This window comes from Phodopus roborovskii, unplaced genomic scaffold (genome assembly GCF_943737965.1).
Source record: "Phodopus roborovskii unplaced genomic scaffold, PHOROB, whole genome shotgun sequence".
Lineage (NCBI taxonomy): Eukaryota > Metazoa > Chordata > Mammalia > Rodentia > Cricetidae > Phodopus > Phodopus roborovskii.
Window position 1 is genome coordinate 23,130,685 of NW_026125281.1, and position 25,441 is coordinate 23,156,125.

The window sequence follows — 25,441 nt, forward strand, 5'->3', positions numbered from 1 at the left end:
TCCTGAAAATAAAGAATCAGATTTTACACCTCACTTTTGAGTCACCTGGAAAGAGTGTTAACAGTTGTCCCTCAGTACCTATGAAATACTGGTTCTAGGACCCCAGATGCCTAAATGCATGGAGCCACCAGTCACTCATATAATATGGCACAGTATCACATAATATGTGCCTATCTTCCCATTTACTCTTAAATCAACTCCAGACTACTTGGGATACTTAACACAATAGTGAATAGCTGTTGCATTGTTTATAGGATAAAGACAAGAAAAAAGTTTGTACATATTCAGTGCAGACAGTCTCACTATAAGATTCATGCTGGCCTGAAACTCACTATGTAGCAAAAGATGGCTTCAAATTCAAAATTCTCTTTCCTCCGATTCCCAAGTACTGGGATTACAGGCTCAAATGCATTTCTCCCAAGCCTATTTTTTTCTGTAGACCAAGCTGCCCTCAGATTTACAGATATGCTCCAACATGCCCAAGTGATCTAAATGTTTTTGATTCACCCATAGGTAAGGAGAGACAACTGGAAATAAAAACAAACTCAAAAAATATTACAATGCAAAGTAAAATTAACAACAAATGAACAATGAAATGCTAACAAACATATTCCATTAACAATGACTATTAGAAAGCATGCTTCATTGGTCTACTTTAAAATGTTCATCTAACTTTGAAAAATAGGAACAAATGTGATCATCTACCAACCTCACTCAGTCTTCCAGTACAGAATTATGAAGCTAGGCAGAATTACTACAACTATAGTTTGGCTTTCATAATCACAAGGATTAAACTAAGTCCCCACTGGGAAGACAATCGCCTGTATGTTATTGTCTTCCATGACACTGAGGCCACGCCACTCTCAACATGCCCCATCTTGTTTTTCATGGCATAAACTAAAAGAGCAGGTCTCTCCTCTCATATGCTAAAATCCTCTGCCCTATTGGGCAGCTCTTTACATCATTATCCCCCTCAATTACCCATTTAACCAAAGCAATTCTGAAATCCCAGCACCACAAATGGCTTAGAAAACAGACCCTGAAAGGGCATACAGTACACTTAGGTCATGCACTTTTGGGCTCTAAGGTCCCCTCCTACACAATGCAGAGGGATGCTGTTAGTACCTCTTTCCGGAGGTAACGGACAGAAGCCAGGAAAAGTCCATACCATTGCTTACTAGCCACATCACAGAGGTTCCTGTTAGTCTAATTCCTAATTACCATAACATGTTCTGATAAAAGATATGTGTATAAATCTTTAGATACACATATAAAGATATATGTATATAAATATATATGCGAAGAGTCATATTTTCTAATGAAACTACCCCATCAATGATCTCCTGTAACGAAGCTACCCCATTAGTGATCTCCTTTCCTAATGCAAGTGAGATTTTAAGGAGTAGGAGTAAGTAGGAAATTACCCTAGGGCTTCTTTGGAATAGTACTCCATTAGAGTAATGAGACTTTGAAGGTTTTTGTCAAGGCTGAAAACGTGGCCGACAGCTGACCTCCCCACGGGGTTAAAAGTAATCAAGTAGAGACTGTGGAGGGTGCCCAAGAGGTCTGAATGGTCAGTTTCTTCACTGGCCGTACAACGCTGGAAATGGCTGAACAGCTCTGTGATACACTGCAGAGTCTGAGTTGAGTCCTGCAGCCACAAGGCAAATGCGTCATCAACCCCATCAGATTGAAGACCTTCCTCTTCATCTTGGTCATAGAGGTGGCACAGAGCTCGGATCAACAAGTTTGTTGCTTCATACTCTGACATGAAAAAGAGAAGGCCCTTTTGTGACTGTGCGAGGAACTTTAACACATCCTTTGTGGCTTGCAGTACACCAGGGTGGGCACTTGTTATTGGAATTGACAGAAGCAATGTAACCAATTCCAAGAAGTGATGACTGTGAAGATACCTGTGGAAAGAAGTGAGACATTTCAGACAGGTGCAAAGCATGCTTTAATGAAGGAAGTTAAGGATGTACTTAGGGTGATTTTGTCATTTGAATTATCTTGGGTTTATAGTAAGCAGTCACTGAGGGTGTCTATTATGAATACTGTGATATTCATGAATAATTGTCATGAGTATTATGATAAAGATATTCTGGAAGCCCCAGTTTAAACAGTGAAAGGATTAAAGAGTTTGATTTAGGGCCTGGGGAGGTGACTCAGTGATTAATAGTACTTGTATTGTAGAGAATTCTGGAAAACCATAGTAGTGAATTGACTCCTTGGTGCCAACTGTTTTATGCTGATAACTGCTTCCTGTCTGAAGTGGAGAACTCTGGAACACTACAGGTAGTGACCTGACCCCTGAGTGACAGCTGGTCTGGTATGTTCATTCCACATTGCAGATACATCAGACAGCATCTTAACTTTTTTAAATATGCATGCTGATGTAGCCTGTTCCTAGGGGAGTCAAGCAGGGTCCACACACATCACTGAGGTGCTGGAAGACTGTGACTAAGGTACCTTACACTCCTTGGTGAGCGAGCATGCCTTGAGCCCTTGCTGAGCAAAGCTGCACTCTGAGTCCTAAGAGTCCAGTAGAAAACACTGGGGCTGATTTTGTGGATGCTCAAATGTATTGTTAGAGCCTTTCTGTCACTTGAAAGTAATCCTTCCAAAATGAAATGATTCTCTTTCCAAGATTTCTGACTCCTACTGTACAAGTTACTGTCAATAAAATCATAGTTACAGTCCCTGCCTTGACTAGAAAGCTCCAAATGCTGTTCATTCCTTCTCACAGTCTCTTACCTATGAAGTCACAATGCTAGAAACTACTCCCTCATATATTCTCCATAAATCACAGTATTTGTTCTTCCCTTGTTGGCACATACCACTATAATAAGACACATATTTAGCATCCAGTAATCCACTGATCTTAGACTTACTTATCTACCTGGTGATTTCAGTGACTTCCCTCACAACCATCTTACATTGTAAAATTTTAGAACACCACTTGAAGCAATTCTGCTACTCCCAAAAGTCAGTATTTTCCTAACTCTGAAACTACAGCCCAAACTCCTTAGCACAGCACTCAAGCCCTTCATTCCCTCCGCTACACCTATCTCCTTCTCTATATACGGAGTGGGGAGAGACAGCATTTAATAAGCAGCTACTTTCCCCTCAGTAATCGAAAGCAGCTCTTCTTTCCTTCACGCAGTACCTTCAGCCACCAAGACACACGTTATACCGCCCACTCTATTAGAAATGAACTTACCGTAGCAGTGTCTTCAGTTCCTTTGGTCTCTCTCCATATTAAAAAAGTAACTGTATTTGCAGACTCATAAGGTTTTTATGCTCCTGCCAAAGCCAAAGTCTCCCTTTTTAAAACTGGACTTCTTTTTTAGACAGGCTCTGACAACGTAGCACTGGCTGACCTGGAACTTGCTATGTACACCGGTCTAGCCTTGAACTAAGAGTTCCAACTGCCTCCGCCTTCCAAATGCCGAGATTAAAGGCATGCACCACCACACCTGGCACTCTTCTCTAGACCTCATATCCAAGCAAAGCCTGTTCCTACAATTGATCTCTTCCTCCACACCACACACGTCTCCCTCCTTACCAAGCTTTACAACCTCTCCCTCTTGCCAGTTTACAAACATGCTATGCTTTCCCATTCCAGAAGATAAAATACAAATCTTCCTTTCCTACCACAACACATCTTTCTGGCTGTTACCTCATCTCCTCATTATTTGAAGAGAAAAGTTCTCACACAGCTCACTACGTAGCCGAGGATGACATAGTACTTGTGGTGTTCCTGCCTCCACCTCCCGAGTGCAGGAATTACACTCTAAGGACAGAACCCAGGCCTTCCTCCCACAAGCTAGGCCAGGACCACCAGCTGTGCTACAGGCCCTGCACCCTCATTTGTTACTTGGCTTTGTGATCAAGTATCTGAGAGCGACTCACAGTACTCGCGCTTCCTCCTCCTCAGCTTGCCCATACTTCACCTCCTACTGTTCGTTATAAGTAGAAATTACTCTCCTAAAGTTCTAACCACAATCATACTCCAAACTCTCTACATGCCTCCGATGCTTACTTTTGCAACCTCTCATCTATACTTGACAGAAGAGACCATTCATGGCTTCCTGACCCTAGTTTCTTCTCTGGTTTCGTGCGTTGTTAATCTTGCTGCCATCATTCCTGCTTCCCATTTTAACTTGTTTTCCTGTTAAGTACCTTGCTCTGCTGTTAGCCAACAGTGCTCCCTGGTGGACCATCACTGACCTCTCACGTTTCAGGCTGTGATGGTTGGTAGTATCTGCCTTCAAGTGTCTGGTTGGTCTTGTTACCTTTCTCAGAGCTTTCCTGAAAGCCTTGAGACTGCTCAGACCACAAGGAGAAGTTCAGAAGCACAGAGGAGTTAGAGTCTAGTGGCCAATCCTCAACCTAAGAGGGGAAGAATGGGTGAACAAGAACCCCATCTGCAGCACTCAGGGGGTGAAGGAGAGGACATACTCTAGCCAGCTCCTCAGAGTATCCACAGTGGAATGGGCCCTACTTATCTACAATAAAAAGTATCCTAACACTTTATTAGACTTTTTCCTTTCGGCATCTTAGTCTTCCCAAGGTAAGCTCTCAGACCAGAGCCTACACACAAGACTCTGGGCTTTGTTTTAGGGAAAGTAAGAGGTTTGTACAACTTCAGCTAAAACCAGGAATGGCTAGGTACAGATGCTGGGACAGACAAGCACCCACTTACTACCAATCCACTTGTTCCAAAGCAAAACAAAAACCAGTCACAGAAACAATAAAAGGTCTGCCTTTTCATCTGTTGTTTGTTCAACAATTATAAGCAAAATGCCAGAAGACATTTCAAACATTAAGACAAAATAAAGATCTATTGTGAATTAGTAAGATACCAATAATGGCAAAATTATATTATCAACTAACTTGAAAGACAGAAGACAGAAACAAGTGATAACTATCAGAGATATGTCATCAGGAGCACAAAATGACAGTGGCAACACCCAATATGAACTTACAACGTACAGAGGGTTTCACAGAGAACGGTCCCCTCCTTCCCATGCCGCCCCCCCTACTGTGGCCCAGGACACAGAGAACGGTCCCCTCCTTCCCATGCCGCCCCCCCTACTGTGGCCCAGGACACAGAGAACGGTCCCCTCCTTCCCATGCCGCCCCTCTACTGTGTGGGATGGTTTTCATTTTGCTTACAAACATGCTTAAATGAGCACTGCTCTTATTTACAATCATCTGTGTTCTTTAAATCTGTGGCTTTAAATACCAACACAATGCAGGTTTATTCAAACTAATGAATGTCTGAGTTTGCTACTGAGTACCTATTCTGAAATATCAAATATCCTTACACTTACAGTTATATACAGCACATGAACAGAAAAAAAACCAAAATCACCACATAAAATTACATCTAGAGATTTGTGAAGTATCTTTCCCAAGAACAAGTATATCTTACCTGAAGAGAACAGGGTATGGGTCATCCCTCTCTGGAGGTCCAGTAATTCGTGCTATTGTTGGGAAAGACTTAACTGGAGGCTGGATCATTGTATGAGGTGCGGTTTCCATTAAATGAAAAACCTCCTCTAAGAGACTAATAAGTTTCTCTATTTCGCTTTCACTTATGTTTGAGGATTCCAAAAGGTCCATGTCCATAGAGGCTTCCACTTCATTCTCATAATCTGGGTTTGCTCGCTCAAGCCCAGCATCTGTGTCTTGATCAGGTTCGCTGTGGTTAACAGATGAAGTCTTCTCTGCTATATGGTCACCAAGTTTTTTAATCTCTGACAAGATTTCATAGAAATGGCATTTCTGAAGAATAGCTGAGCCAGCGGTGACAACCCTCACAGTCTGATCTAGAAGTATGAGTTCCAGAAGTTTCTGATAGCCACTCTTCTCACTCTGGGTGCCTCTTAGAAAAGCCTCCATTCCTTCTGTCATGCTAATGACACTGTCCAAAGCTTTAAAAGCATTTAACTTAAGGGAAGATGAGACATGATCAGCGAACAGGAGATCAAACAGTACATTGATCACTCCTGCTTGTAGCAGTTCTGTCACTCCTGGAGCCCCACACTCTGCTAACGAAGACACGAGTTTGGTCCCGGCTTTGAGCTGTCGGACATTTAAGGCTATGGGCTGGCGAAAGGCTACTTGTAAATTTAAAGCTTGCATTGTCCAGTCTACCAACTGACCAAGGGAGTCTTGTTTTGTGTTTTTCAACTGCAAGTAGCTTAACCCTTTTATAATTAAACTTGGGATTTCCTCTAGAGCCGTTACCCATTTTGCACCCCTGTCTTCGCGATACAGCTCTAGCAGTTCAGTCAACTTCACAGAGGCTTCTATTGCCCCTGAATTCTCTTTATCTGGGCCCTGATCCTTCATTCTGCTGATTTCAATTTCAAAAGTAGTCTTGTACGGGCAGCTGAAATACAAGAGTGGCACTAGCTCCCTGTCATACGGGTCATATGTCATAGGAGGAACAGACGCCAGATCTTCTGGAGTGTATTCCACATCGAAGTTTGGATACTTAAAGGTTTCCCGTTCTAAATCAGCAATCCCGTCTTCATCACTGGAGATCTGTTCGTAACCATCATCCCCTAAAAATAAGTTTAAGCAGCATGTAAATATTACAGCATTCTCATTTATTGCATGAACACTGACTGATACATGTTTAGACAGCATGTAAGTACTACAGCATTCTCGTTTACTGCATGAACACTGACTGATACATGTTTAGACAGCATGTAAATACTACCGCATTCTCATTTACTGTGGAAACTCTGAATGAACAATAACCTTGCTCCATGATAAACCAAGCATTCTAAAATATATATATATATCTCAACTTTTGCTCCCACTCATAACAAGAATTGACATTTATATTCTGTAATAGGATAATTATTGATAAGCTTGTTAACAAATTCCTCCATTGTGATGGCTCCTTTTCCTAACAGAGATAAAATCAGAAGCTGAAAATAACACAAACACCTCTCTTAGAAGGGAAGAAGTTAACTCCAACCTCGTGAAACACTGAAGTTTTTTATTTTACATGTGCCTGTGTACGGGCAAGTGCATATGAATGCCCAAGGAGGCCAAAGGTGTCAGACAGACCTGGGCTGGAGTTAGACAGTTCTGAGCTGCCCAATGGGGGTGCTGGGAACTGAACTTGGATCCTCTGCAAGAACAGGTCATGCTCTAACCACTGAGCATCTCTCCAGCTTCTTCAGAGATTTTTAAAACTACATTTACTTACTTATTTGTTGGGATTGGGGGACTTGCGTGTCGATGAGAAGACAACTGGCATGAGGCGGTTCTCTCCTACTCAGGGATGGAACTCAGGGCATCGGGTTAGGCAGCAAGAGCCTTTACATGCTGGGCCATCTTGCTGGCCCAAAATTTAATTCTATTCAATTATTTATTTATATTTGTTTATTTGAGATAAAGCCTCATTATGTAGATCAGGCTGACCTGGAATTCAGAGATCTGTCTGCCTCTGCTTTTTGGGTGCTGGAATTAAAGATGTGTGTCACCATGCCCAGACCAAGGTTATTTTTAAGATTTTTAGAAAACAAGTTGGGCAGTGGTAGCACACGCCTTTAAACCCAGCACTCGGGGAGGCAGGGGCAGGATGATCTCTGAGTTCAAGGCCAGCCTGATCTACAGAGTGAGTGCCAGGACAGCCAGAGTTGTTACACAGAGAAACCTTGTCTTGGAAAACAAACAAATTAGTGGTAAAATTAAGGAAGAACATTACAAACCAGGCATGATACTCGGTGCCTGTAATCCCAGTACTGAAAAGGCAAGAGGACTGCTTGGATCACTAGACAAGCCTGGGTGACACGTCAACACTGTCCCAGGGCTGGAGATATGACCCAAAGGTTGAGGACTTGCTGCTCTACCAGTGTGTCCAGGTTCCACTTCCAGGCCACGTGGTGGCTCACAACCACGCAGTCAGAAGGGATCAGACACCTTCTGCTCTCTGTGACACCGTATGCATGTGGTACACAAACATGTATGCAGGCAAAATACCCAAGTATACAAAATAAAAGTAATTTTCATAAAAGACTGTATCCAGAAAAGGGGAGGGAGCCTGAGGAGATGCTCAGTCAGAGAAATGCCTGCCACTCAAGCACAAGAATCTGAATGCTGATACTCAGCCCCCATGAAAAAACCCAAAGACTAAAGGATGGGGAGATGGTGTGAGCACCAGAGCTTGGGTACCCAGAACCCATGTAAATGTTAGGATGCAGTCACATGCATCTATAACCCCAACACTGAGGGTAAGGAGGGCAAAGACAAGTGGATCCCAAGGGTAGCTAGCTAGTCAGCCTGCCAAATGAGGAAGTGACGGGGGAAGGCACCCAAAAAGGTTAATTTCTGGCCTCCACATGTTCACTATACACAGACAGACAGACAGACACACACACACACACACACACACACTCACTCACTCACAGGGTAGGGAAGACAGGTCTGTCAGTGGGTAAAGTACTTGTCATTCAAGCCTCAGAACCTGAGTTCAGAATAAACACCACATAAGGCTGGACCTCAGGGCTCCTTCAACAGGATGGGAAGCAAACACAAAGGATCCCTGACACGTGCAGGTCAGTTGGCCTGGGGTATATAAAGCTGTGAACAAGAGGCCCTGTCTCAAAGTAGAAGACTAGACCTGACACCTAAGCTTGCCCTATGACAACCACACACACACATACCTTTTCCCAAACACACATCATATATACACATACATGAAACCATAAAAAAGAGAACACTGTAATTACAGTATGAATTATTTTCAATTAAGAGTAATGTGGGTGGCTGATGCTCATACATCTTTTCCAGAGGACCAGAGTTCAGTCCCCAGCACCCATATCAGGGGGCTCCCAACCACTTACATACAACTCAAATTAACCAATTAATTAAATTAATGACCAATTAAGTCAAACACCTTCCATTTTGCTTTTAAAGAAAAACTCAAACCTAATCAAAGGATTGTGCCATTCAGCCACATGTACTTATAACTGAGCTACTAAGACAAAATTCTAAAATTACCACAGCACTTTGTTAAAGCATCTATCTTTAGAAAGTTGGCCCAGCTTATGATACATCATCGCTTACTCTAAAAATAGCCTGCTTTTAGATCCTGCTTCCCTGGCTAACACTGATGACACTAAGTAGCAACTCACGCATAAGCCAAATAAAAGCCCTCCCTGGGGAGATGACAGAAGTCAGGTGCTTTGAGCTAGTTAAAGAGGAGGGTAACTCTGTAGCATAAATAAGTTAGTTGACAAAGAATAAGAGACAGAAACTCCATTTGCTATCATTTCTTAAGGCCAAACTACATGACTAACAGCTTCAAGCCACTTACCACTACTGTAAACTTGCAATGCTCAAAGCAACATGCATTTAATGTCTAGTATTTAAGAATCAAGAATCCTACCTTCACCTTCTTCATCCTCGTCACCTTCTTCCTCTTCCTCTTCCTCCTCCTCATCAGGGATGCTGTCTACTGTATGGCAGTCATCCTCATCTTCATCCTCCTCTTCCTCTACGTCCACATCATCGTCATCATCCTCTCCTTCCTCTTGCTGTCCCTCTTCCACTTCCCCTTCATCAGAGTACTGCCCTTCTTGGGGAACAGAGTTCCGATCAGGAGAAATGGGCTCAAAATAATCTTCCCTATGGGGAACATCCTCCTCTTTGTCACCAGACCCTGAAAAGAATTGCGATTGAAAGCAGATCAATCACTGCTTTAGATGTCACAAGACAGCAGGACTGGAGGCTGCAGGCACATAGTGCATGTTGGACGATTTAGCTCACAAATACCCTTTTTAAAAGACTGTATATTAACTTGAGACTATTATGGTGATGTAAGCTTCCTAGCACTTGGGAAAGGAGTTCAAGGACAGTCTCAGCTCCATAGCAAATCTGAGGACAGCATAGATTAAGTGAAACCCTGACTCAAAATAAAACTAGTACCACTCAGAGTACATATTATTTACCTTCATTTGCTGACAATAATGTACACTATTTTATAGTATTTATACTTGGCAGTATACATGATTCTTCTTAGTTTTTAAATTAGTAAGCTTTTTTTTTTAACCAATACTTATTTCTAACTGCTATATACTATAATGTTACATCAATACTCTATTTTCAAAGCATTGTTGATATAGCTTCAAATTAAGTTACTTTTTTTAAACAAGTTGCTCTGCCAATAGGAAAAACACACAGAATACCAGACAGGATGAGGAAGTTTTGGGAGAAAAGGCAGTCTTCAAGACTTGATCACCTCATGTTTTTCATTAATTAATACACACCACTTGATCTGGGCATGGTGGTGCACACCTTTAATCCCAGAACTCAGGAAGAAGAGACAGGTGGATCTCCATGTTTGAGGACAGCCTGGTCTACAGAATGAATTCTTGGATACACAGAGAAACCCTTTCTCGAAAACTTGAACGTAACAAAGCAGAAACATTACATATTACTAGTGGGCAGGAGGAGAGCCTAGCAGAGACACCACGCATCAGCAGTGGGCGGGAGCAGCCTAGCAGAGACACCACGCATCAGCAGTGGGCAGGAGGAGCCTAGCAGAGACACCACGCATCAGCAGTGGGCAGGAGGAGCCTAGCAGAGACACCACGCATCAGCAGTGGGCGGGAGGAGCCTAGCAGAGACACCACGCATCAGCAGTGGGCGGGAGAGGCTAGCAGAGACACCACGCATCAGCAGTGGGCAGGAGGAGAGCCTAGCAGAGACACCACGCATCAGCAGTGGGCAGGAGGAGAGCCTAGCAGAGACACCACGCATCAGCAGTGGGCAGGAGGAGAGCTTGGCAGAGACACCACGCATCAGCAGTGGGCAGGAGGAGAGCCTAGCAGAGACACCACGCATCAGCAGTGGGCAGGAGGAGCCTAGCAGAGACACCACGCATCAGCAGTGGGCGGGAGGAGCCTAGCAGAGACACCACGCATCAGCAGTGGGCAGGAGGAGAGCCTAGCAGAGACACCACGCATCAGCAGTGGGCGGGAGGAGCCTAGCAGAGACACCACGCATCAGCAGTGGGCGGGAGGAGCCTAGCAGAGACACCACGCATCAGCAGTGGGCGGGAGGAGCCTAGCAGAGACACCACGCATCAGCAGTGGGCAGGAGGAGCCTAGCAGAGACACCATGCATCAGCAGTGGGCGGGAGGAGCCTAGCAGAGACACCACGCATCAGCAGTGGGCGGGAGGAGCCTAGCAGAGACACCACGCATCAGCAGTGGGCGGGAGAGGCTAGCAGAGATTTTTCCACCTGGCAAAGACATAGGGTCATCCTCGTCATCATCAGGTGGAGGAGGTCCTGGAGGAGTTCTTGGTCCACGTGGCTGAGGTCTTGGAGGACTTCCATTAAACTGATCTTCTTTCTCTCCATCAGCTATATATGGGAAACAACATGTTGAAATTATTAAAGTATACTGAAATGAATTCAAGAAAAAAGTTTTATCCTGAACTTATCCTCAGAAGGGAACGATAATATGAACTTTTCCTACCTGGAGAATTAATAAAAATTTCGCCACCTGATCTAGAAATCTAGAATTTCTAATGGACCACACACCAAAAGATCAACACCCTAAAAATATAAAGTACTATTTTCAGACAGGAAAGTACACACAAATGTTCTACTTCATTTTAACAGCTGAAAATTAGAAACGACTAAATGTCTTTCAGTGGATGGAAGGTTAAATAAACTATGGTGTAAAGTGAGTATGAAACTAGGTGACAAAGCACATGCTCAGCTAGAACAAGGTCCTGGGTGTGAATTCCAGCACCTTAAAAAGCCAGTAAGTGCAATACACACTCACTCACACACCCCCTCACACATACACTAACGCTCACACACACTCTCTCTCTCTCTCTCACACACACACACACACACACACACACGCATGCACGCGCAGGTTAAAGAGAAAATGTAAAGCAGATTCTTTTCTCACAAAGAAACCACAATACATTTTTAAAAAAAAATGTTTTACCAGTACAAAATGAAAAAAATTTTTAAATAATTTTTTTTTAAAAACCATAAGGATAATATATATATATGGAACACGGGGCAGAAAGGCAATAAGTCAGAGCCTGGGCTACAGACTGAGGCCCTGGCTCAACTTTTAACACACACACACAGAGACAGAGAGAGGGAGGGAGGGAGGAGGGGGAGAGATAGGAGGAAGAAGGGAGAAAAAGAGATTAACTACTGCGATTGCATTATTTTTAAATGGGGACAGGAAAGAAGGAAAGGGGGGGGGGAGTGGGAAGGGAAGCCAGCCAGCCAGCCGTGGGACTATCTAAAATGCTGTCCAGGACCAGGTGTGGTGGTATACACCTTTAGTCTCAGCACTCAAGCAGGCAGATCTTTGAATTCTAAACCAACCAGCACTACACACTAAGACCCTGTCTGAAAAGCAGCAAGCAAGCTATATCTTCAGAAAAATAGAGGAAGAAAATAAAAATAAGCTCTTACTGACAAGAATAAGAGACTGACAAACACCATGTCAAATCCTACACAAGAGTTGAGGAAAAAGCAGAGAAGGTCTTTGGATCAGCTCTTCTTGCTCTAACAGAACATAACAGTTTTCACTAGGGAAAGCAAACTGAACTTCTCACCATGCTTTGGATTCCTTTTCAAAGTCGGCTGTGGCTGGGGAGGAGGTGGAGGTGGAGGAGGAGGTGGTGGAGAGTCTCTGTCATGGCTTATCACTCTATCTACTGATCCATAGATTGCCAAGGTCAGACAGTTGTACCAGCCTCTTAGCACCAGACCATCAGTATTTACCTGATTTTTAGGGACGGTGAAAGATCTCAAGTTAATGTTTTAATATGCCAAAAGCAAAGTGATATTAAATTAGTTTACGATTCAGCTGAAGTCTTCAAAACACTGCTGAAGGAACTGGAGGTTTGGCTCAGTAGTTAAAAGTGTTTGCAGCTTTCCCAGAAGACCTAAGTTGAGTTACCACAACTACCAGTAACTCTAGCTTCTGGGGGGGGGTCTAGTGCCCCCTTCTGGTCTCCACAGGCACTGCACTTAAGCTTTAAGTGCACATACCCATACACTGATACACACATATACACATAATTAAAAATAAAGTCTTTTTAAAAATAAAAGTAGAGGCTGTGGAGATGGTTCAGCAGTTAAGACTCTGATTCTATTCCTAGAACACAAGTCATCTCACAACCATCTATAACACCAGTTCCAGGGAATCTGCTGTCTGCTTCTGGCCTTTGTGGACACTGCATACATACGGTACACAGACATACATTCAGGTAAAAGACCCAGATGCATAAAAAAAAATTTTGTTTGTTTTTTTAAGACAGGGTTTCTTTGTGTAGCCTTGACTATCCTGGAATTAGCTTTGTAGACCAGGCTAGCCTTGAACTCACAGAGATCTTCCTGCCTCTGCCTCCCAAGCACTGGGATTAAAGGTGTGCACTACCACCGCCCAGCTAAAAATATATTATTTTTTAATTAAAATAAACAAAATACACATCTTCCTGAAAATGTAAAAGGCCAATATTGGTGAAAGTCACCCAGAGGCACAGATTTTATATGGTCCTCAGATTTCTGTATCTAAACCTATGCTAAAATTAAACCTTTTCATGTCTGTAGTTCATGTCAACTGTGTTCAAAGTGCATGGACAAGTTCCCAAGCAAGGGAAGAAAACAGAAAAGAATTAGGTGAGAGTCACAGAGATAAACAGCCCAAAGTATGTCCAGTCTCCAGAATAATAAAGGTTCATAGTGTCTAGTACTTCTCACATCAAAATTGGGGGTATATGTTACATGTTAACAAATACCCAGTTATGAAGGGAATAATTTTCACAAGGAAACTTTCAGCTGCAGGTGATAGTCAGGTTACTATCTAGCCCACTGACCCCATCCCTACCCCCTTACATTACTCAATAAACTTGTCTTTTTGCTGGGGGGGGGAGGCGGTTGTTCCTTCAAGACAGGCTTTCTATGTGTAGCCCTGACTATCCTGGAACTCAATCTGTAAAGCAGGCTGGCCTGGAATTCACAGAGATCTATCTCCTTCTGCCTCCCAGATGCTGAGATTAAAGGTGTGTGCCACCACTGCCTGGAAAACTTGTCTTTCTTTAAAAAAAAAAAAATTTTTTTTTCTTCCAAACAGGTCAAAGACTACCAATACTATTTCCTTATAAGCTACATAAACAGCATTTTTTTCAGAACTTCATCACTAGCTCCACACATTAACCATAAAGGGTGGACACAACTATCATCATTCCCTTAACAAACTGAGTGTGGGAACAGCCTGACAGCAGCCAGGCACGGCAATGCATACCTGTTATTCCAGTGCTTGGGAGAGGCTGGGGCAAAAGGTCAGCAAGGCTAACAGGGGCTTCAGTGAGCCTGCCTCACACAGACAGTAACAACTGACAAGCTGAATGCAGATAATGGACACCAATATGAAAGAGACGTAAAGCTAATTGTTTTTTCAGTTCTAATTCCGTCATGGATCTTTGTTTGTTTTGGTAGTGGATTAGTACACAAAACATTTTATATTGAAAGTATAAAATTTAATGTGAAGTTCCACAGCTCCTGTTTTAACTGTTGAAGTTCAATGGAACTTTGGGTCTGTTTAATTTGGGTGTGCGATTCTTTTGTTGTTGTTTTGTTTTCTTTTTTTTTTTTTTTTTTTTTTTTGAGACAGGGCTTCTTTGGGTAGTTCTGGCTGTCCTGGAACTTGCTTTGTATATCAGTGTGTCCTCGAACTCACAGAGATCCACCTGTCTCTACCTCCTGAATGCTGACATTAAAGGTATACACCACCATTGCCTGGCTCCATTATTTTTTTTTTAATAATAAAGTTTTTGTTGTTTTTTGTTTGTTTTTTGGGAATATATGTGGTGTGTGTGTGTGTGTGTGTGTGTGTGTGTGTGTGTGTGTGTGTATCCTGTCCTAGAAACCAAAGCCCTTGACTTCTAAATTCTCTTCCTGGGGTCGACCTTCCTGGTAAGGATGAAACAGAATGTGTCACTGAAGCCCTTTTGGAGGCAGCGGAGGATGGGAGCAATCATTAACTCCTGGATAGACTCTCAAGGGAAATTGGAGAAAGGCTCAAAGACTATACCCAGTACTTATAACCAACTCTAAGCAGATATCCCCCTGCAAAGCTAGGTGTGGTACCCACCTGTAATCCCAGCACTTGGGAGACTAGGCAAGAAGACCAGGAATTGAAAGGCCAGCATTGGCTATTTAGTAATCCTGAGATTATCCTGGGCTACATGAGACTCTGTCTTAAAAAAATAAAAACTGCGCTGGAGAAATGGCTCAGTACTTAGCATTTACTGTTCTTCCACACAAGGTTAGATCCTAGTACCCACAGACTGATGCACAAACACCTGGACTTCCGCTCCAAGGGATCCAGTGCCCTCTTTTGACCTTTACAGCTACCAGCACATTCATGGACAGCAAACATGCACACAGATACACACATACAACACAGACACACAAACACAATAATAGTAGTTTTAAATATATTTTATTCTACTTTAATTAGTGACTTTGCTTGTACATGTGCACAAGTGCAGTGCTCTTGTAGGTCAGAGGCAACAGATCGATCCCTCTGGAGCTGGAGTTACAATGGGCTGTGAGCCCCTCACATGGGTGCTGGGATTGAACTCAGGTCCTCTATAAGAGTAGAAACACTCTTAAGGCACTGAGCCATCTCTTCAATAACCAAAAATAAAAATAAACCCTTTAAACATAAATAAAAGCAAAAATGGAATCCTATTGGAAAGAAAATAACAGATAATGAAGATAAATATATAAAATAGGATGAAAGGGTTAAATACATAGACCCAAAGTCAATTCTCAAGCTAAGAACTTGCATATTATTTCTGCATTTCAGATCTTCCATTATGAGTCTAGAATGACATCTGGTGCATAAAGAAATAAAGCAATTACTGGTGTGAAAGAATATGAAAACTGTACATTTGTAAAACTTTAATAAAGAGTCTAGCGATGGTTCAGAAGAGCAAGTACTATTGTTGCAGAGGACCTGAGTTCAATTCCCAGCACCCACATCAGGTAGTTCAAAACTGCCTGTGAGTTTAGCTCCACAGGGAACCTAGGAACACCCACATACACATACCCATGTACAGATACATGAGTAATTTTTAAAAATAAATCTCTTTAGGAAAAAAAAAAAAAAACCTTTAACAGAACACAGCAGTATCCAGTAATAATCTACTAGCCTGAACACTATGTACAAATAAGAGAAGACTAAATGCTGATCTCTTCCAGATTCAGGACTAAAACCACAGAAGAGAGGTGCCTAAGCTCTTTATTTTCAGACGTGGTTATTTTTTGTGCATAGGTGTTTTGTCCGTGTATATGCATGTGTCCCATATGTGTGCCTGCTGTCAATGGAGCTCAGAAGAGGTTATCAGATCCTCCAAAACTGGAGTTACAGAAAGCTGTGACCCATCATGTGTGTAGCACAAAACTCAGGTCCTCTGTGAGACCACTGAGTGTTCTTAGCCACTGAACCATCTCTACAGCCCCAGTACTTTATTGTTTTAAGACCAGAATTCGTTTCATATGCAGCATAAAATTGTGCAAGCTCTTTAGACAGAGAAGAATGGCATTTGAAAACAGTTTCTAATTGCAAGATGGAGACAAGAGATAACCTCCTGGAACACTGGGTCCAGTTCTGTCACACTGACTTACTTAAAACTGAATAGAAGAACAGAGAAAACAAGGTGAAAAAGTAACATCTATAATTACCTTTGAGTTTGGTCTAAAGATGATAGAAGTGTTCTCATCATATTCCAGGCTGTGAAAAGGAGTAAGAAAAATACAAAGGTTCAAATAATAATTTTACAAATTATGAAAGTTTTGGCTGGTGAGATAGCTCACTGGGTAAAAGCACTTACCACATTAGCGGAAAATCAATTCTAAAGTTGTGCTCTGACCTACACCTTCACCATAGCACGTACATGTAAAACTAATAAAGATAGCCCTGTGGAAAGTATCTGCAGCCCTGTCCTGGGGTCTGAGCCCCAAATCAGCCAGGCTGTGTTGAAAGTGCTGAGGGTAGAAGTTGCAAGGGATGGACCTGGAGTTCGACCTTGGGTGCTCCCAGATAGACCTGAGCCTACAGCCAATGTGCTGCAACATCCTATGTCTATTATTTCCTGTAATATTTAAGAACTGCTTTAAAGTAAACAAATCACACATTACTAAGACAGCTAATAAATTTCTTTCTCTCCCAAGAACTTAAGGGGCTTCTGTTGTTCCTATATGACTAGAACTAGAGTAAACAATTTCCTGTGGTGTATACAGAGTTATCACAAAGCATTAGGAATCATCTTACAGCCTTCTTTTCCAGGGCCCACGGTCATCAGGTCAGCATATTGGTTGTTTTAGGTATTTCCACTGTCTGTAGTCTATCACGAATCAGGTGCTTTAACCTATTTAAGTATTGACCTGTTGGCAGAACTTGTACATGTTTTCAGTAACTCAAAACCAGAAAGAAAAAGTTTTCTCCAGTGTTTAGTTTTATAATGAGGTGCCCGGGCTGGAAGTGGTACTATAAACAAAAATAAGTAAATACTTTTGAAAGTTTTTCTACTTTCAAGTATTTCAATGTAGTCAAATATGAAATATTTTCAAGCCACAGAAGACTCTGGTGTAATTGGTTTGGGTTAAGCACACACATTAAGATTTTTAAAAGCACCTTCACATAAATCTAATTATAGACAGAGAACCACGTTATACTCTAACAACAAAAACACAAACCATGGGACTGGGGCTGTCATTCTGTGACAAAGTGCTTGCTTGGCATGCACAATCCCTAGCGCTGATCCCCAAAAACTGCACTCAACCAAAATTTAGGAGAATGCTGTGTGGCTGGGGCCATAGCTCAGTGTAGAGCATGTACTTAGCTGTCTAAAGTCTTGGGTATTAAAAATGTTAACTTACCAATGTGATTCCCTAAGACTCAAGAGATATGAATGAATGAGTGAAGCTGCTAACTCCTGGTAGAAACACTCTTTCACCTTTACGCTGCCTTTAATTGTTTTCGTGTTATAATGAGTTCTTACTAAATTCATTCCACGGTTACTTTGGCTGCAAGCTTGACGTTTTAGGACCTACCACGTATTAAGTAATCTAAAAAAGGGCACATGTATTGCTAAGTCTCCTCTGACAGTCCTGCCATGAAGGAGCTGAGCAGCAGAGTGGTGCACAAAGAGCCACCAAGTCCTAGCTTTTGCTGCTAATAGAATTTTAAACAATCACTTCTCTAGGTCAGGTTAGTAATAAATCATATCATAGTGATGTGTTTATGATGCAGGCACACACAAGTAAAGAAAAACAAAAGATGGATATTATTTCACACACTGAAGCTTTTATTTTGTTAAGATCTCTCAGGAGTTCAGCATTTCCTTCACAATGGCCACAAAGAAAATTAAACCCTGCCTTCTTGTGTCTACCACCAGACACTTCCTTCTATCTACATAGCAAAAGGGTTTACTTTCCGATTCAGTAACGTCTCTGATAGTTATTTAGTACATACATACCTTCCCAACCTATCAAAAACTGGAGCACTTGGTTTGCTTACATTATTGAAGAATAAGTCTAGTTGAAATGTGTGTGGAGATGTCTCCCTGTAAATCAAACAAGGACAAAACATCAGCCTTTTTAATAACCAGTTCCTATAGTAAAACAAAAACCACAGTAAGTACAAAGTCCTGAGCAATTCTAAGACCCAGCACAAATATTCCCCATATTAAATAGAAAAGCAAATGGCCAGGCAATGGTGGCGCACGCCTTTAATCCCAGCAGAGGCAGATGGATCTCTGTGAGTTGGAGGCCAGCCTGGTCTACTGATTGAGTTCCAGACATCCAAGCTGACACCATGGAAACCCTGTCTTCACACACACACACACACACACACACACACACACAACATACTCAAACCCACGTATCCTTCCCATAAAAATTAAAAAAGAGACGGGCAGTAGTGGTGCACGCCTTTAGTCCCAGCACTTGGGAGGCAGGCAGATCTCCCTGAGTTTGAGACCAGCCTGGTCTACAAGAGCTAGTTCCAGCAGGACAGCCTCCAAAGCCACAGAGAAACCCTGTCTCAAAAAACCAAAAAGAAAAAAAGAAAAAAAAAAAAAAAAAAAAAAAAAAAGGAAGGAAGGAGGAAAACTAACAAAATCCAAAGCCAGATTTGGTAGTGTCTACATGCCCAGCATGTAGAAAAGTGAGCCAGGGAAACTGCTCCAAGTTCATGGCCAGCCTGATCTATACACTGAGAACCAAGGCAGCAAGGAATGAACCCTGGCTGGAGAGACGGCTCAGTTTAAAGCAGTACTGCTTCTGCAGATGACCCAAGTTTGGTTCCCAGTAACCCACCCTGAGGACGGAGGGAGGGAGGAAGGGAGGTAGATATAGACACAATTAAAAACAAAAATAAATCTTTTTAAAAATACATCAAGGTGGTGGTAGCACATCCCTTTAATTCAAACACTTGCAAGGCTGAGGCAGTCAGACCTCTGTGAGTTCGAGGCCAGGCTGGTTTATGAAGCTAGTTCTAGGACAGCCAGGCTACACAAAGAAACCCTGTCTCAAAAAATTAAAACAAAACAAAACTGAATAAATAAAATTTAGGATCCTTCCTTCAGGACAAAGATATTACAGGGGTTTTACATTTACCTATATAATTCTGAGTTTTACAGAGAGGAAAAGAAACATTTATAAAGTATGTTGCACGAGTATCATTTGATTACTTTTGAGCTTAAGACTCCAGGCTTCAAGGTATCAAGATGGCTCGCTCATCAGGAAAGACTGCTGCTAAGACTCTGGGACCCACATTGTGAAGGAGAACCTGATTCCCAGATGTCCACGGACCTCTCCATGATGTCGTGACACATGCAGGGATACATATATACCATAAATAAATATGTAATAAAAGGTTATTAAAAGACTCCCTAAGCTTTCTTCTCATGTTTGTACTGCTACATTAATCCTTAATTTTGTAATTCTGCATGCCAACCATGTATAAGTTTTTTGGGTACTTTCATACTGGAGTTATTACATAAGGAGATATTTATCCCCAGCTAAGAAAACAGGGAGAATAGAGAAGATATAATAAATACTTTACACATTGTGGTGATTGACAGAGATCCACTTAACTCTGTTGTGGCGGCTAGCATCCAAGATGTCTCCAGTGACCCATGCTCCTGTTAGTTACAACCTGTATGGTCCCCTCCTACACAGTACTAAAACATTTAACTAAGGGGATATAGTAAAACTAATAGTGTCACTTATAGTAAATTACAGACACATTAACCGAGGCTTCTTCCTAGGGACACTCACTTACACGCCACTCACTCCACTGGAAGTGATGTGAGCAGGTTCATCTCCATGGAGAATATCTGCTACAAGGGATTACAAGTGCCCACTGGCAGCCAAGTAAGGGAGCGTGCAAGCAAATGCGCCAGCCCACCCCCACCTGAGACTGCCTTTCCAACTGCATCCACTACAAAAAAGAAACTGAAGCAGCTTCAGCCACTGGCAGAGTCCTGACCCCGAGGAACAATGGGAGCAAGAAGTATTCACTGTTCTGTGCTGCTGTTTTATTTGTCGGTGCTGCTGGGGACTGAAGCCTCCAACATGCAAGACAAGCACTCTACCATTGGGCTACCTTCCCTTTCCAACAGTCACTGCTTAAAACTGTGAAATTTGCAGTCACTTGTTACGGAAAGAGAACAGGTCAGGGTTTCTTTGTGTAGCTCTGGTTATATCTCTGGGATTAAAGGAGTACACCACCACCACCCTGCCCAATAATAGGTAGTTTTTAACAATGAGTAATATAATTTCAGAGGACTATTGGATACACTCATTACCCCACCTTTCCCATTCTACATATTTCTCCCTTTCTCAGAAATCCAGGAGGGAGCATATAGGAAAACAATGAGCCCCTACCCCCCCCCCCGTGTGTGTGTGTGTGTGTGTGTGTGTGTGTGTGTGTGTGTGTGTGTGTGTGTGTTTATGTGCGTGCCTGTGAATAAAGACTAAAGGTGGTTAATGTCAGATGCCTTCTTCAATTTGCTTTCCGCCTTATTTTTGTTTTTAGGACAGTCTCTTATGAACCTGGAGCTTGCTACTTCATCTAGAATGACTGGCCAGCAAGCCCCAGGAATCTCGTCTCTGCTTTCTCAGGGCCGGGTTTCCAGGTTCACACTATCACACTTCTCTTTTTAATATGAGTGCTAAGGTCCTCACACTTGTGCATCAAACACTTTACCAATTGAGCCATGCTAGTCCCCCGGTCACATCTCATGTAGCCCAGTCTGGCCTTCAAATTGCTATGTAGCTGAAGATTCCTTTGAATGTCTGATTCTCCCAAGTTCTAGAAATACACACATGTCCACCATGCACAGTTTAAATTTTAGTTTAGTTTTTTTGTTTTTCCAGATAACGTCTTATATAGCCTTTGCTAGTCTTAAAACTTCCAACCCTCCAGGTGCTGGATCACAGGCATTACTTCAGGCCATGCTAGGGTCAAACCCAGGGTTTCACATACACTAGGCAGGCATTCTACCAGACAAGCTCACTTCATCCCTCTTAACTCTTTTCTGTTTTTTGAGACAGAATTTATCTGTATAATTGTGGCTATTCCTAGAACTCACTCTGTAGACCAGGCTGGCCTCGAACTCAGAGATCCACCTGCCTCTGCCTCCTCATTGCTGGGATTAAAGATGTGTAGCTATATCTACTTCTATAAATAACCAACAATTTTTCACAATTAGGAAGAAATGAACTTTGATCCTGAATCTGTTCCATAATATTCAACATGAAGTAACAGGTTGAATTCTTGTTCAATTTCATATAATAGAAATGGAGTTACAATGAATATCATTAAAGTGAAATGAATCGATATATAAAACCAGTGGCTATGCTATAAGCTTAAAGCTCTTTAAAAGATCACATTTATCATATATGTTCACATTTTCACAGCCAAACTTTGACTTCTATCTCCAACCTACAGAATTAAAATTAGAAAATAATGATTATTTACAATGCATAAAAATCAAACCCCTCTTTTATGTCAATTATTAAAGGAATAATGATCTTATATTTCCCACCTAACCTAAGAAAGAGAAAGTAACACATAATCACTTGCTAATTCAACTAATGGCTCATTTAAAGCTACTAATTTATAAAAAGCCATTTGTACAGGGTCTGGGGGGTTGGGTCAATAGATAAAATACCTTTTGCAAAAACATGGGGACCTGTGTTCACACTCCCACCACCCTCATATAAGCCAAACATGTCTACAACCACACTGGATGCAGGGGGTCAGAGGTGGGAGAATCCCAGGGACTTGTTCATCATCCAATCTAGCCAAACAGTTCAGTGAGAGGCATGAGGAAGACACTTGACCCTGACTTCTGTATGCAAATGCACCTGCATGTCTACACACAAACATACAAAGTCACATGTATAATGTAAGCTAGGCACAGTAGTACATGTCTATGGTCTCACCTACTCAGGAAACTGAGGTAGAACCCTACATTAAAGATCAGCCTGGACAACTCAGTGAGAATGTCTCAAAATAAACTTTTAAGAAACAGGAAATGAAAAACCAAGACTGGAGAATGGGTTGGTGGCATTGACTGAACCCTCACTACCCTTAAACAAACAAAAGTACACATTGCCTAGCATACACCCTGGGTCTAAACCTTAGCACCACCAAAAATATTAAAAGAAAAACACATATGGCAAGATATGGAGGCACACACATTCAATAACAGCCCAGGAGAAAGAGGCAGATTATCTGTGAGTTCAAGACCAGCCTAGTCTACATAGTATGTTCAAGCTAGTCATGGCTTCTCATTAAGGCTCTAACAAAACACATGCACATGCACACACATCATATTTAAGTTTGAAAAAGGTCACAGACAGCTGACTTACCCATACGCTCTGTTGTCAGGTAAGCCACTGTGGGCTCGTACTCCTGGGGGTATAACTCGGACTTCATTGATATAAACCACACACGGGAAACGAACCACATCTATATGAGAACTTTGCTATAAAGAAGGTGAAACATACTGTAAGTTAGACATTCTTATTCAACTCAAAATACACTCTTTTTTATCTTATACTTTTCAGTTTCAGGGATGAGGATAAAACTCAGTTAAGGTATATGTCACACATTTTCAAGACCCTAGGTTGGATCCCCATCATTGAAAATGAACAACATCTGTATTGGTAAACATTAGACTTTATATTAATTACAATGCGGTATAAATCACTTTCTAAAAAATTCCTAATGATGGGACTGGAGAGAGAATCCAGCACTTGAGAATACTTGCTGCTTTTCCAAAAGGACCAGAGTTCAGTTCCCAGCATCTACCTCCAATAGTTCGCAACTCCAGGGAACCCAATGTCCTCTTCTGATCTCAAGAGCACCCACATATATGTGGCACACAGAGATACACACACACACACACACACACACACACACACACGCGCGCGCGCGTAAATAATATTTTAAATAGCTAATGATTTATTGTGATAATTTACCTAATTAAGTCTCTTAATTGGTATTACATAAAACTTTCTACAGTACCTTTACCTCCCCACTGATGTTCTGCTTAGATCAAGAGTTCTCAATTTTTTTTCTATTCATGACTCCAGATACTCAAGAAGTTTTTATGGATGCCTCAGCACATGGATATACAAAACAGATATTCACTGATGATTGACACAGAAATGAAGCAGGCAAGCCTGGGCCACGCTCTACGATGGAAGGTTCAGATTCTGACATTCCTTCCACCCTTTCTTCCAATACTCTGCTGCTTTTCTAGAACATAAACGATAAATGAGCTATCGTGGGCAGTATAGGCAATAGACAGAGCTTGGACCCCAATGCTATAAAACTGACATGTTATTTCCAGATGATTTTCAAATCTCTCCAAGATTATTTAAAGAGAAAATCCTATCCCACATAAGGCCAAAAACACAAAACAAAAACAGAAACTTGTTTTTAACAGTTACTTTGCACACTTGGGCTACAGAGCTGTCAAAGAACAACTTTAAATCAGGATAACCTTGAACTTTTGACCCCCTGCCTCTATCTCGTAAGTGTTGCAATTACAAGCATGTGCCACCAAGTCTAATTTTATGTGGTTAAGAGATAGAACCCATGCCGGGCCATGGTGGTGCAGTGCATGCCTTTAATCCCAGCACTCAGGAGGCAGCGGCAGGTGGCTCTCTGTGAGCTAGAGGACAGTCTGTTCTACAGAGCCACACAGAGGAACCCTGTCTTGAAAAGCCAAGAGAGACAGAGAGAACACCTAGGGCTTCATGCATGGTAAGCAAGTACTGCACCAAATAAACCACACCTTAGCCCTAAAATACACTTCTTATAAACAGAATCTGTATTAGTTTCACCATCACCCCAACACAAACAGAGAGAGAGAGAGGAAGGGAGGGAGGGAGGGAGGGGAGGGAAGATGAGGGAGGGAGGGAAGGAGAGGGAGAGAGAGAGTGAAAGAGACAGAGAGAGAGAGGCAGACAGACAGGGTTTCACTGTCATGTGTAACCCTGGCTGTTCTGGAACTCAATCTGTAGACCAGCTGGCTTGTCTCTGCCTCCTAAATCTGGAGTTAAAGAAGTGTACCACCACCGCCTGGCTTGCTGTTACCACTTCTATTAAAAACATGTATTTCTGAAAATTCAAGGTTAGCCCAGTCTGCATAATGGGTTCAAGGCCAACCAGGACTATATAGTGAGATCCTGTCTGGGGAGGAGGGGTTTGTGGGGAACCAATGAATGAGGGAGAAGAGCTTTCTGGACAAAGGGGAAGGGAATGCATCAGAGAAAAGCAACTTCAAGTTTCAAAAAACTAGGAGCATAGTTCATGATGACTTGAGGGCAGGAGGGGGCGGGAGACAGGGCTGGGGCTGAGCAGAGCAGAATCAACAGGATTAGAACTGAGATCTCCAACCGCAGCCAGAAGGCAATTCCTAATCTGTCTCCACCTAGGAGCCTCCACTAAACCCCAAGGGACATCTCCATTTGAACGTCTTCAGATACTTCAAACCTGGCCAGTTCAAAACTGAACTCTGTCCTTAATCCACAAAACGGCTGACACAGAGTCATACTTGGCTCCTCGTCCTCTCACCTAACCTTCCATCTACTTAGTTTCCAAGTCACAGGACTGAATGAACAGCGCTGGAGTTGTGGCAGCCCCGTCCATCACTCCTGCACACTGGACCACTCTAACCTCACTATAGCAGTATACTCACTCAGCTCCACTGCATTCTCCTCCCGGAAAAGTGATGTGGTCTTTCTAGACTATGTACGTGTAGGAAGTCCTGCTTCTTCTTTCAGCAAAGCCAAGTTCTGAGGTCTTAGCAACCTGGCCTCTTTCGAGTCCAAAGCAAA

At 42.3% G+C, this 25,441-nt stretch overlaps 1 protein-coding gene across 4 annotated transcripts in view; it reads right to left on the reverse strand.

Moving 5' to 3' along the window:
- Positions 1-25,441, reverse strand: part of Virma (vir like m6A methyltransferase associated) — a 56,241-nt gene that overhangs the window by 24,676 nt on the left and 6,124 nt on the right. Inside the window, exons 2-9 of one of the 4 annotated variants that reach the window (XM_051198175.1) lie at positions 22,964-23,079; positions 18,559-18,645; positions 16,763-16,811; positions 12,622-12,790; positions 11,273-11,395; positions 9,440-9,688; positions 5,438-6,575; positions 1,425-1,913 (exon numbers count right to left, since the gene is read on the reverse strand). In XM_051198175.1, the coding sequence (XP_051054132.1) occupies positions 1,425-1,913; positions 5,438-6,575; positions 9,440-9,688; positions 11,273-11,395; positions 12,622-12,790; positions 16,763-16,811; positions 18,559-18,645; positions 22,964-23,079 (2,420 nt within the window). Of the gene's footprint in view, positions 1-1,424; positions 1,914-5,437; positions 6,576-9,415; positions 9,689-11,272; positions 11,396-12,621; positions 12,791-16,762; positions 16,812-18,558; positions 18,646-22,963; positions 23,080-25,441 lie in introns of those variants that run through there. The other 3 variants (XM_051198168.1, XM_051198159.1, XM_051198180.1) reach the window with 3 other exon arrangements.